The sequence below is a fragment of the Chlorocebus sabaeus genome, chromosome 21, assembly GCF_047675955.1.
Source record: "Chlorocebus sabaeus isolate Y175 chromosome 21, mChlSab1.0.hap1, whole genome shotgun sequence".
NCBI classification, from domain to species: domain Eukaryota; kingdom Metazoa; phylum Chordata; class Mammalia; order Primates; family Cercopithecidae; genus Chlorocebus; species Chlorocebus sabaeus.
This window is the reverse complement of record NC_132924.1, coordinates 112,425,283-112,438,445: the sequence shown is the minus strand read 5'-3', so window position 1 is coordinate 112,438,445 and position 13,163 is coordinate 112,425,283. Positions and strand designations below refer to the sequence as shown.

Here is a 13,163-nt window from a genome sequence, read left to right as displayed (position 1 = left end):
GCCATCATGTTTTGGGGGGTACTTGCTTTAGGAAATCAGCTTATTTCTCTTCTTAAATTTACAAGAGACACCAGAAAAGCCTGAATAGTTACTTTAAGTCCTAAAATGGGTTATAAAGAATTTAAGATACATGGCATAAAAAGTTGCAGCCTGCTAAATTTTTTATGTTGATACTTACTTGCAGAGCAGCAATTCTGATACAGTAACAACTGCACTCTGGATAGCTGGTGCCTTCCTATCATCCAGAACTTTCTATATACAAAATTAGAAGTAATGAAAGCTATCTTTTGGCTACCAAGCAATAGTTGAAAAGATTCAAAGAAAAAGTGACCGGCTGATTTATCTATTAAAAAAGACAAGTTCTCATGAGCTGGTGATAGTTACAGAAGCCAACTAGAGCCTCCCCAAATCTAAAAGAAAAGAAATAAAAAAGAAAAAAAAAAAAGATGAGGATATCAAAGGACAGAGGTGACAGACAACCCAATGATAAAGGAAGAAGTTAAAATGAAAAACAGATTGCCATGAAGGAGACGTGTGCCTTAAAAGTAAACACAGCAGGCCGGGCGCGGTGGCTCAAACCTGTAATCCCAGCACTTTGGGAGCCGAGATGGGCGGATCACGAGGTCAGGAGATCGAGACCATCCTGGCTAACATGGTGAAACCCCGTCTCTACTAAAAAAAAAAATACAAAAAACTAGCTGGGCGAGGTGGCGGGCGCCTGTAGTCCCAGCTACTCGGGAGGCTGAGGCAGGAGAATGGCGTAAACCCGGGAGGCGGAGCTTGCACTGAGCTGAGATGGGGCCACTGCACTCCAGCCCGGGCGACAGAGCGAGACTCCGTCTCAAAAAAAAAAAAAAAAAAAAAACAAACCTAAACACAGCAGAAATACCGCGTCACAGTGAATATACAACAAATTTACGAAAAGGGTTGCCTCTGGGGAAAGGACTGAGACTGTGAAGGGGACCACAAAAGACTTTATTTATAATGCTTTATCCACTTCTTCCTAGTTTTTGTTGTTGTTTTTTTTTTTTTTTTGAGATGGTGTCTCACTTTGTCGCCCAGGCTGGAATACACTGGCACCGTGTCGGCTCACTGCAACCTCCGTCTCCTGGGTTCAAACAATTCTCCTGCCTCAGCCTCCCAGGTGGCTGAGATTACAGGCACCCACCACCATATCCAGCTAATTTTTGTATTTTTAGTAGAGACGGGGTTTCACCACGTTGGCCAGGCCGGTCTTGAACTCCTGACCTCAGGTGATCCACCCACCTTGGCCTCCCAAAGTGCTGGGATTACAGGCGTGAGCCACAATGCCCGGCCGCTTTATCCACTTTTTAAAATTTGACAGAAATATGCAAAATAACATTTGTTCAATCATATAGATGCTTGTTTGACCTTTGTACTTTTTAAAACATTTTTTTCAAATGCAGACACCTATCACAGAACTTATTACTTAAAAATAAACATTCAAGTTTAATTATTCATTCCCAATAGATTTTCAGTCAAAAGATGACAGAAGCAAATTATGTCTATAATCTCTAAGAAAGGGAAATAAAGATATAACTAAAGCAACTCAGCAACCTGGGGATACTATGGAAAGTTAAGAATCTATTGCTATAAATAATTACTATCCCCTAAAGCACACCAACCAATACATATATAGAACACCATGTGCAGGGAAGCATTCCCTCTAACACAATGGAGTAAATTAAATTGTAACAGGACTTTTTCAAATACTCATACATGGTGTCCAGACTCAGGTGAATCGACTGCTTAGTCCTAGCAACATGCCCTGCCGCTCTGCTTCCATCCGTAATGCAGACTCACAGCCACTTCCCCTAGCATTTCTATCAGGCCTCTCTTTGATAAGCAGCTTCTCCCACAGTCAGGCACCTTTTCACATTCCCATTGTGGAACCAGTTGGTGAAATCCTGTAGAACCATTGACCCCCGAGGACCAAAGCACTAAAGGAGAGGTGAGAAATTGAGCTAAATGAGGTAATTTCACCCTGGAGGTCTAGCTGGACCTCTCTAGAGATCTCCTAGATCTGTCTCACAGGCTTGTATTTCTGTCCAGTCATTTCTGCTTACTGGCTTGGGTATATATATAGTTCAAACAGCTTTCCTTTCACATGAATACTCTCTGGAACAGTAATTTCCAAAGTATGAGATCTGCACAGAAGATGACTTTAAGAGTTACATGATTTTGCCAACATGACGTTTAAATACCACTCACTTAGAAAATTATTAATCACAAGTCAAGAAAAAAAGTTCCCATTTTGCAACAGTACTTGTTTAATAAATTTAACAACTTCTAATTTTTAGCACAGGAACCCTAAGTGACAAGAGTCTAGTTAACAAAACACAATAATTACTATACTTTAGGGTATAGTAATTATTTTTATTTCATTGTATTTATTTTTATGGTAGTATAAACTTTCATTTTAAAATTTAACTTAAAATTTTTAGAAAGTGAGTTGACATAAAGGAAAACATTAAATAAATAGAAAACAGTAAAAAATAATAAAGGCAAGGCCAGGCATGGTGGCTCACGCCTGTAATCCTAGCACTTTGGGAGGCCAAAGCAGGTATATCACTTGAGGTCAGGAGTTTGAGACCACCCTGGCCAACATGGCGAAACCTCATCTCTACCAAAAATACAAAAATTGGCAGGGCGTAACAGTGCACACCTGTAATCTCAGCTACTCGGGAAGCTAAGGTAATCGCCTGAACCCGAGAGGCGGAGGTTGCAGTGAGCCAAGATCAGGCTGTTGCAGTGAGCCAAGATCAGGCTACTGCACTTCACACCTGGGTGACAGAGACTCTGTCTCAAAAAAATAAATAAAAATAAATAATAATAATAAAGGCAATAAGTGTGACAAACATTTGGGAAACATTTATCTAGAAGAAAGTTTCTCAAACTTTTAATGTGTATCAGAATCACCTGGAAGGTTTCTAAAAACATAGATTACCGGGGCCTATTCCCAGAATTTCTGACTCAGTAGGTGGATCCAAGAATTTGCATTTCTAACAATACAAGGTGATGCTGAGGTGATGCTGAATTGCTGGTCCAAGGACCATACTTTGAGAATAACTAAACCAGAACAGTGACCAACAAGCTTTTTGTTAAAGAGTTAAATGGTAAATGTTTCAGGTTTGCAGGCCATATGACTCTGTTGCAACCATTCAACTCTGTTGTCATAAGCCAAAGCAGCCACAGATAATATGTATATGAATCGGCATGGTTGTCTTCCAATAACACTTTATTTACCAAAAGCAGGAGGCCATAGTGCCAGTCCCTGATCTAAAACATACCCTCAAGTAACTTTAACTATTAAAGTATTAAAGTTACTTTAAGAGTCTACTGTTTAAACAAATAGCAGGGCAGAATACAGAAAAGAACAGCCAGGTAATTACTATAGATACTATCCAATAATTATCAATTAACTCTTAAAAGAAAAACCTGGGGTCTGCAGAAATCTAAGGTATTAAGAAGATTAAAAACAAAAACCATTTACCATATTCAGGAGACAAGATTCAGCAAAGGCAGCTGGTTAAATTCCTTTCATGTTGAGTCAAGTAAGTCAAACATCAGTTGTACATGGTTCACAACTACATTGGAACATATGGGTCAATACTGAGTGCTTTTTGGAAAAGAAGTTTTAAAGATTCTTTTCTATGCTAATAGCAAAATATGACATTCAGTTGAATGGACTTCATGTTACTTTCTGACGGCTTTGACTTCTCAAAGTCCTAAGTTATTTAGTTCAAACAAAAACATGGAGCTGCAGATGATTTCAGAGTTTTTACAAATTACTTTTCTCTATATCCTCAATAATCTTGCAAAACTGATCTATTTTGGCCCTGCCTCCCAATATCTACTCTAGCTGCTGCTAGTGCATGAGAACCTAAACAAAAAGGAAACAGAATAGCTTTCCTGCGAGTTCTGAATTCACAAGATTCCAGTCAGAAACTTACCCTCATTTACTCCCTCATTCTTTTTCCAGCAAGATGTTCCAACTTCCTTCATCTTCTTATAGTTTCTTAGTACACTGATTAAGTTATGTCAAACTGCTTGTTTCCTCAAGAACTCTACACAGTAACAGCAGCAGGCTTTAAGGATTCAGTCTTTTTCAAGCATTTTTCTGGAATTCCATCTTTGGGGAGTACCTGCCTCCTTTAACTAGTCTTGCCCACTTACTGTCCTTTAGTTTTAAGCCTGTCTTCTCAATCCTCCTGCTTGCTGAACTCACAGCAACTTTAAGCTTCAATGCGTTGTATGAACCACCTGTTACTGAAGAGTACCTGATTCACTAAACCTGACCTTGATCCATGACACCTCATGGCCATTGAATTCCTATTGCCCATCTTGAACATGTAGAATACTACCGTCTATCCTTATATGACAACATCCAACCTAAACGAAAATAAAGAATTTACTTGCTCCTTTTAGAATTGATGCAGAAATAGACAAAATGATTTTTCTTTGTTTTGCTTATATTTACCTGAAGTAAAAGAATGTCTCAGAAGCATATGCTTACTTGAGGAGAGCTAAACAACTGTAGAGAATCCAGGAACGATGCAATGTTATATGAAGTGATACTTTTATTGTTTTCTGGGCTGCTGTGTAGATAGAAATATTATTCAGAGTTCGAAATGCAAAATGAGGAAAACTTTTCTTTTTTCATTGATTCACTATGCAGGTGCTTTCAGTGTTTTAGATATGCCTGAAACTCTGATAAAGTTAAACAGTTAACTGAAACTCAGATAAACTACTGTTTAATCCTATAGAATTCCTTATATTAAAGAATTTACAAGCTCTAGACTAAGAAATATCCTGTTGTTATTTCAAAAATGTCTGCTTATACATTAAAGGCTCCGCCTCCTTCACTTAAAATGAACAATCCAAGTGGAATAAAAGAATGGCTTATAACTCACCAAAAAATGAATATGGTTCATTATGTTAATGAGAAAAAAATTAAGAGAAAATGTTTTCAATGTTGATGAAAAGTCAAGGAACACAGATTAAAGATGATTTTATAAATAAAATCCATTAAAGAACGCACTACCTCAAACTTTGGTTCCGTAATTTTGCAGAAAGGCACAAATGTCATACTATCCTACAGATTATACGGGTATGTATTACTAATCTTACATTAGCAACAGGTAAATGGCTTTCCTAACTGTATTTTCCTGGGTATGAGATGAGTGTGAGTATCCTTTCAGTTTTATATCCCACAAACTATAACTACTGTACAATCGATCAGCAAAAATATTATGATTAATATATTAACTGAGGAAGTATATCCTACAATTTAGAAAGATTACCTACAATTTAGAAAGATTAACATTTAAAATAGTTAAAATTACTGAAAGTTTTAACTTGCCCAAAACAGTCCCTAACCGTAAGGGACAACTAATGATGCTATAAAATTCTATCTAACGTTCCTAGTCTACTTGTTGTTTTGGAGGGCAGGCTGCCACTCCTGGCCTATTTTAATCTTTCAAAGGTGGTCTCTGCTCCCATTTAAAGGTAAAAGCAATTAAGAGATACAGAACCCTCAGAATTACCTTCTGTAACTTACCTAATTCTAAGCTTAAAATGTAATCTAGGCTGGGAGTGGTGGATCACCTGAGGTCAGGAGTTCGAGACCAGCCTGGCCAACGTGGAGAAACCCCGTCTCTACTAAAAATACAAAAATTAGCCAGGCGTGGTGGCGGCCACCTGTAATCCCAGCTACTCGGGAGGCTGAGGCAGGAGAATCACTGGAACCCAGGAGGTGGAGGTTGTAGCAGTAAGCTGAGATTGTGCCACTACATTTCAGCCTGGGCGACAGAGACCCTGTCTCAAAAACAAACAAACAAACAAACAAACAAACAAAAAAATGTAATCTAAATCCACGGCCTCAATTTTATTTAATTCTTATTGCATGCATCTTCCTAGACTTTGCTGGGATCAAGACCAGAGACTTATGACCAAACCATATTCGTTGGCAAAGGGGCTTTAGCTAAGGAACATCCTTGCAATTAATCCAACTGAGCAGCCGGGCGCGGTGGCTCAAGCCTGTAATCCCAGCACTTTGGGAGGCTGAGACGGGCGGATCACGAGGTCAGGAGATCGAGACCATCCTGGCTAACTCGGTGAAACCCCGTCTCTACCAAAAAATCCAAAAAAAAAACTAGCCGGGCGAGGTGGCGGGCGCCTGTAGTCCCAGCTACTCGGGAGGCTGAGGCAGGAGAATGGCGTAAACCCGGGAGGCGGAGCTTGCAGTGAGCTGAGATCCGGCCACTGCACTCCACCCTGGGCGACAAAGCAAGACTCCGTCTCAAAAAAAAAAAAAAAATAATAATCCAACTGAGCAAAAATGATCCTAGTCTGTGTGAGGGGAATGGGTTCTTCCAACCGTCACACACACAATTCTCAAACTGTTTCTTGGATTTTCCTGTGCACCTCCTCCCTGCTTTCAAATAGAATGAATATGTTTAGGGAAAACAAATTATCCCTCTCCCCCATGCTAACACTAACAACTAAAACAGAAAGATATTTATAAAACGTAATGAAGCATAAATAAGATAAAATAAGATACCAGTAATTACTATCTACTTACAGCTCCTCTTTTCTAAAAAAACTTAAAATATATTTATTTTTTAACATTTCTGAGTATAACATAGGAAATTATTTGGTTTCCCATATAACAAATTACAGATTTAACTTGAGGCAAAAAAGGTTAAGTAAGTGACTTACCCAAGGTTACAATTAGAGGTACAGCTGGGGCTAGAAACCAGGTCTCCTGAGTCTCAGCCCAGTGCTCTTTTCCTTAGCCCATGATGCCTTATCAGAAAAATCCAAATACAGTCAGACCCCCAGTTATATGGGTATGAGTTACACTGATTCACATATACAAACTTTATATAGTGTGACCAATGTTTCAACTCACGCGGTACCCTGCTTCCATTTATGCAGTATGCCAGGCATCGGCACGATTTTCAGTGGCACACAGGCGGTTGCCACCACCAGGGCCCTAGGCAAAATTGCAAAGAAGGCAGAGTTTGTCTTTGGCCCTCCCACTTCCTTTATGCATTCCTCTCCCACCTCCTGGCAGTCCCCCTGCCCAGCCTCCCGGCACCATCATGCTGCCCTCAGATCGTCTAAAGCCCCCAACTTCCACCACTCACCCAGGAATGCCCTTTCTTGAAGTGCCCAGTGATCCAAAATTACCTCTCCAATTCCCTGCTAACAAAATTCCTACTCCTAAGGATTCCAGTGAAGTTTAGGTAATCTAAATGATTAACTGCTTTATGTAATTCAAGTTAAGGTATATTTAACTAACAGACTTAAATCTCCAATGAATTTTAAAAGGAACTAATTAAAAACTGTTGGGAAGGGGAGGAGGAAGAAACCTTGAGGGGGTGAGGAGGTAATGTTTTCCCAAAGCCCCAGGACTCTGTGCCACTTCAGATTCCTTCACACACAGGACACTAAGGGCTGAGGGGGTCACTGCCACCTTGAACCCCACTACCAAAAAAGAGAGTAGCTGCTTTATAGTCTCTGGAATTTTTTTTTAAAAAAAGGACAGAGTTGCCTTAAATACCCTCCTACCTACCTTTTCCATCTCTCTCCCACCTCCTGGATCCCCATTTCCACCTCTTAGTGCCAAAGACACCCAACAGCATTCCCATAAGCTGTTTGTGTGTCCAATACAAGGCTTCCCATTAAATGGTTTCAAATTACATGGTGTTATTCAGGGGACGTTTCCATGTTCCCCTATCCCTGGGTAACTTGAAGTTCACTGTACGCTAAAAAAGAACAATCCTAATTATTAAAAGTCCTGAATCATAATATGATATATATAAACTCATTAAATGGTAAGAAAAAAAAAGAGTTCTGATTCTTACTTTGCATATATAGGATTTTGATATCTAAAAAAAACTCCACTCAATTATTTTTCCTTGAAAGTAGAATACTTTTTACTTCTGACCCAATACAACAGTGAAAATCCAGTCATTTCAGCTAAACAATACTGTGGACTCGTAAATATGAGTTCAATCATAAATCCTCTAAGTCTGAAGGTCAAAAAAAAAAAAAAAAATCCAGTAACAGACACATAAAAAAATACACAAAGTGGATTTTAAGAAATCCATGTTTCTGCTGACTACACACACAGAAATATATATATTTAAATTTAGCTTTCAATACTAGACGGGCTGCCTAATTCAGAAACTTATCAGGAGATGGTTTACCTTCATCCAACTCCCTCCCAGTAAAACTAAGAAATCCAATCCATGAAGAAGATCCCAAAAATGGTATCCATCAAGGATTAAAAGGATCATGTAAAGCAAGTCTTAAATAATTTAATTTTATTACACAGATTATTCTGTTAGCTAGGATCCAATGAAGCCCGTTCCCAATACCCTCCCTCATGTTGGAAAAGGAGGAATGTTAAGACATGCTGCAGTGATAAAGCAACCATTCTTATTTAAACGTGAGAAATGGTAACAGTTAAAAGTTTCTCCAGTGGCATTTTTAAGTTAATGCTAACTTTCCATACAAAACTAATTTCCTTCACAATCTTTCCTCTCTACACAACAAGTAGGTTTGCCATCTATACCTATTTGTCCATATGTTCTACAAAGAAAAGTTCCCAATATGGGTTTTTATTAAAACTGAAAATGTGAACACTGAAAAGCCACTCTATGCGCTGCTGAAAGATTTGAATGCAATGAAGTTTTTAAAATCTACTCATATTTTGCTGTAAAGCACTCATGTAAATTAAAAGAGTAACTTAAAAACTAAATTTAAGATGTGCCTTTTCTCTTAAATCAATACACTTAAATAACTTGTCAAGAAAAAAAGCATTTCCTAAGTGGCTAAGAAACTATCTGCCTCAACAAACAACACATAAAAACTACCAAAGATTTTGCTGTGTTAAGAAAGTAATGAACTAGACCTTTCCTACATATTTAAATGGATTTAAGTTGAATTTGAGAGTACATTACTAATTATCATCACAAAAAAAGCAATAGCATTTCATCATTTTATTCAGATATTCTCTTTATGACAAAGGATAATCCAGCAATTAAGGGCTTTCTATACAGAATCTAAACTAAGCGCCTGAAAGGATCTTTGTTCTCCTCAATTCTACTTCACTGGGTACCAAATTTTCAAAATCGTTCTATTTGGGGCACATGCAAGATTTGTCAATATTTACTGAACAAAGCCTCTATTAAATTGTCTAACAAAATGGAGGTCTCTCGGAAAAACAGGCCATAACATGTTCCTTCTCACAAAATGGGGCCAAACACACCCACTTAAGAAACCATGGTTTGGGTCAGATTTTCCATAAAAATGGTTGTTTCTGTGGGGCTCGAGGCTGCATCTCTGGGACTGGGTTAGTAATAAAGGTTTCCTCCTGACCCAGGAAGAGGAGGAGGGGGAAGCTTCTCTCTAGGTACTCTGGAGGACGGCGGCGAGGGATGATCCCAAAGCTCTGGGTTAAGGAATCAGATCGGGGGTGGAGGCCTTAGCCGTCCGCAGGTACCTAACCAGCGACAAAACTGGCCCCCCACTACGCAAGAGAGACGCGGGCTCTCCCGTCCCAGCCAAGTCAACATTAAAAGCACAAACTCTCCTTTCTGCCTCCAGGCCCCGCCTCACCCCATTGGCAGCAGTTCCCGCCAATCCGCATGGTCACCGCCCCCCATGCCCGCCTGCCAAGCCCTGATTGGATGGGACGGGGGCCGGGGACCTCGTGTTACCAATCTGGGAGCCCCTTACTCAGCCACACGCGCGCGCCCAGGTGCGCCCTCAGAACCCCTTCCCTTCGCCGTCCCCGTCCCCTCCCCCACCCCCAGGGCCCTGGCAGAGACTTACCGTCCCGGGAGGTGCCCATCAACTGGTCCAGCATCGCGCGCATCTGGGCCTGCGCCGACATGGCGGCGGCGTAGCGGGCGGACGGGCGGGGGTGGGGCGCAGACCGGGCCCTTTTGGGCGGGGGAATAAGGGGAAGGGATGGGGGAAGGTGCGCTGCTGTCTCGGTGGCCGCCGCCGCCTCGAGGCGTGCGGAAAGGGAGCCGGAGGGGTTGCGAGAGAGTCCGGACTGCGCTCCTCACGACGACGTGTACGTGGAAGACGACAGCCCCCGACAGCGACCCTCGTGCCCTCACTCTCCGTCCGGTTCTTGGGACAGAAGCGACACGGGCCAAGCGAGCTCTCGCCTTCAACACCGCCACCCGCCAGAAGCCGTCAACCCCCCCTCCAAGCTCTGACGCTGCTCGCCGCCACCGTCGCCACGACGGGAGCGCGCACGCTCCTCGCGCTCAGTCGTTTCCCGCGGGGCCTCCACCAACTGGCATCCAGCTGTATCGCTCCGCCCGCCCCTCCCGAGTGGAGTTCCACCCTAACGGCTCTGGGCGCGTGCACGCGCGCTCCTCCCGTCCCTTTACCCTGGATCTCGCGATATTCTAGTTCCTTAACTGACTGTCCAAGCCGGATCCGCCCCGAGGCGCCAAACCTTAGGCTCCCTCCGGGCTGTAGGACTGGCAGCTAAGGCTGCGCGGCCCGCGGTGATGGCGATTCAGACCCAAATTAGCAAAATGCGCTAGAGGCTTAGCCTGGGCAGAAAGAAAGTAGAGACCATGCCCATTGCAGACCCGACTGCGGTCAGCCTCTTTGGCGTCTGAGGTGGGCGTGCTCGGGGCGAACGCCCGCCCCGAGTGGCGTGGACGCGTCCTGGTTCTCGTGTTTCTTTTCCGGCCGGGAGCAGCCCTGTCTCGCCGCCGCCGGGGCCGCGTTCCTTCCGTTGCGTGGGACTTTAAGGCTCCTCGGCTGGGAAGTGTCAGCTTCAGGAGAAAGCATCCGAAAGTAGTACCCTAAGAAACAGGCGCGCCGACCCATTCGGATTCATCGTTACCTACAAGGTCGCGGGCGGCTTAGTCTGAATGTGAAACCATCAAAACTCAGCGTATTCTGAGCTACTGGGGAGGCGATCTCGTGGAGCAGGAAGCCAGCGGCGCTTGACCGCGGGGAAGCCTGGGTTCTGAAGCCCGGCCCGTGATTGACTGGGGCCTTGGCTTTAGTTCTACCCCTCGTAGGGCTCGTGGAGGTGGTCACATGTCTCCTATGGCGTGGCTGTGAGAACAAACTGGAATAAAATATTTAGCCCAGAGCCTTTCCCTGGTGTTTCTAAAATCTGTTTTAGTGAAATATTTATTCCTTGCCGGGCGCGGTGGCTCACGCCTGTAATCCCAGCACTTTGGGAGGCCAAGGGAGGCGGATTGCCTGAGGTCAGGAGTTCAAGATCAGCCTGGCCAACGTGGTGAAACCCTGTCTCTACTAAAAATACATAAATTAGCCGGGCGTGATGGCGGGCGCCTCCCCAGTTACTCGGGAGGTTGAGGCAGGAGAATCGTTTGAACCTGGGAGACGGAGGTTGCAGTGAGCCGAGATCACGCCACTGCACTGCAGCCTGGGCGACAGAGTGAGACTTCGTCTAAAAAAAAAATTCCTTAAGTAAGACATATAGGTCTGTGTGCAGGAAGAAAAGTTGCTTAAAAAGAAATTTAAAACGGTAAGAAAAATTAATGAGTTAATAAGAAGACAGGCACTTTCTAGATACTTTGAAAGGAAATAATAGAGATTTGTGTTCCGTTAACATATATTTATCGCCTTGGAACTATTAGCAGATCAGTAAGAAACATGAATAGTAGTAATAGTCCCAAAATCCCTTTAAATGTATATTGCAGCTGGGAGCGATGGCTCATGCCTGTAATCCCAGCACTTTGGGAGGCAGAGGCGGGGGGATGACCTTGAGGTCAGGAGTTCAAGACCAGCCTGACCAACATGGTGAAATTCCATCTCGACTAAAAATACAAAAATTAGCCGGGCATGGTGGCGCGCGCCTATAATCCCAGCTACTCGGAGGCTGAGGCAGGAGAATCACTTGAACCCAGGAGGTGGAGGTTGCAGTAAGCCGAGATCATGCCACTGCACTCCAGCTTGGGGATAGAGCAAGACTCTATCTCAAAAATAAATGCATATTGGGCCAATAAAAATGTTTGAGGCCAGACGCGGTGGCTCACACCTGTAATCCCAGCACTTTGGGACACCAAGGCGGGTGAATCATGAGGTCGGGAGTTTGAGACCAGCCTGGCCAACATGGTGAAACCCTGTCTCTACTAAAAGTAGAAAAAATGAGCTGGGTGTGGTGGTGTGCGTCTGTAATCCCAGCTACACGGGAGGCTGAGGCAGGAGAACTGCTTGAACCCAGGAGGCAGAGGTTGCAGTGCGCCGAGATGGCGCCACAGCACTCCGGCCCGGGTGTTAGACTCCGTCTCAAAAAAAAAATTTTTTTTTTAATCACGTTATCTTTAGTAATAGACAAAATAGCTTCTCTCCAGTTATTCAGAGAACTCTGAATTCCAAACTCCAAATACTAGGATATCCTTTGGGAACTGATTACAATAATAGAAAAATGTGGAAATTAATATGTCTTAGAGGGATGCACTATTATGTACACAATGTGATCTGACCCTGAAAAACAATATATTTAGGGAAATACACTAAAACGAATAATTATGTTTTGGTGAAGAGATTTGAGTTCTTGTTTATATTTTAGATGTCTCTTATAAATAGCATATAATTGGGGATTAAAAATAGTCTATACAATACATAATGATCAAAACTGAGGAGTGAAATTGAGGAATGACTTAAGTGATGTTCACTCTTTGAAGCATTATTTATATTCATGTAATTACTCCTGCGTTTGGGTTTAAAACTCTTATTTTTGTCTATTTGTCTCACCTTTTTCTTATTTTTGTCTATTTATCTCACCTATTTCATGTTTTTCTCATCTTTCTTGCCTGATTTTTACTCATTCCAATTTTTTCCACTCTAGTAGTGTGGAAGTTTCATTTTATTATATTTTTGTTCTTTCGGTGATTACCCTAGAAGTTATAATGTGTATCCTTAAGGTATCAAACTCTAATTTAATCAATACTTTTATACCCCCCTCCCCCAAGAGAAGTAATACAAGAAACCTAGAACACTAACTCCATTTACTCTCATCCCAAGTTACATGCTCTAGTTACCAGGTCTTATTTTTAAGTTTTATATAATCAGTGTTCTTTATTTACCACTTATTTTGCTCTTCATTCCTTCGTAAATCTCTG

General features: G+C 42.3%; 1 protein-coding gene across 8 annotated transcripts in view; it reads right to left on the bottom strand.

Moving 5' to 3' along the window:
• The window catches only part of LUC7L2 (LUC7 like 2, pre-mRNA splicing factor), a 66,946-nt gene extending 56,976 nt beyond the window's left edge, over window positions 1–9,970 (bottom strand). Inside the window, exons 1-3 of one of the 8 annotated variants that reach the window (XM_073009391.1) lie at window positions 6,742–6,995; window positions 4,502–4,619; window positions 3,515–3,608 (exon numbers count right to left, since the gene is read on the bottom strand). Coding sequence is in view for 2 of the 8 variants with exons in the window: in XM_073009389.1 (XP_072865490.1) it covers window positions 9,868–9,928 (61 nt within the window). In the remaining 6 variants the exon portion in view is untranslated. Of the gene's footprint in view, window positions 1–3,514; window positions 3,609–4,501; window positions 4,620–6,741; window positions 7,010–9,867 lie in introns of those variants that run through there. The other 7 variants (XM_073009395.1, XM_073009389.1, XM_073009392.1 and 4 more) reach the window with 7 other exon arrangements.
• Between the last annotated feature and the right edge of the window lie 3,193 nt (window positions 9,971–13,163).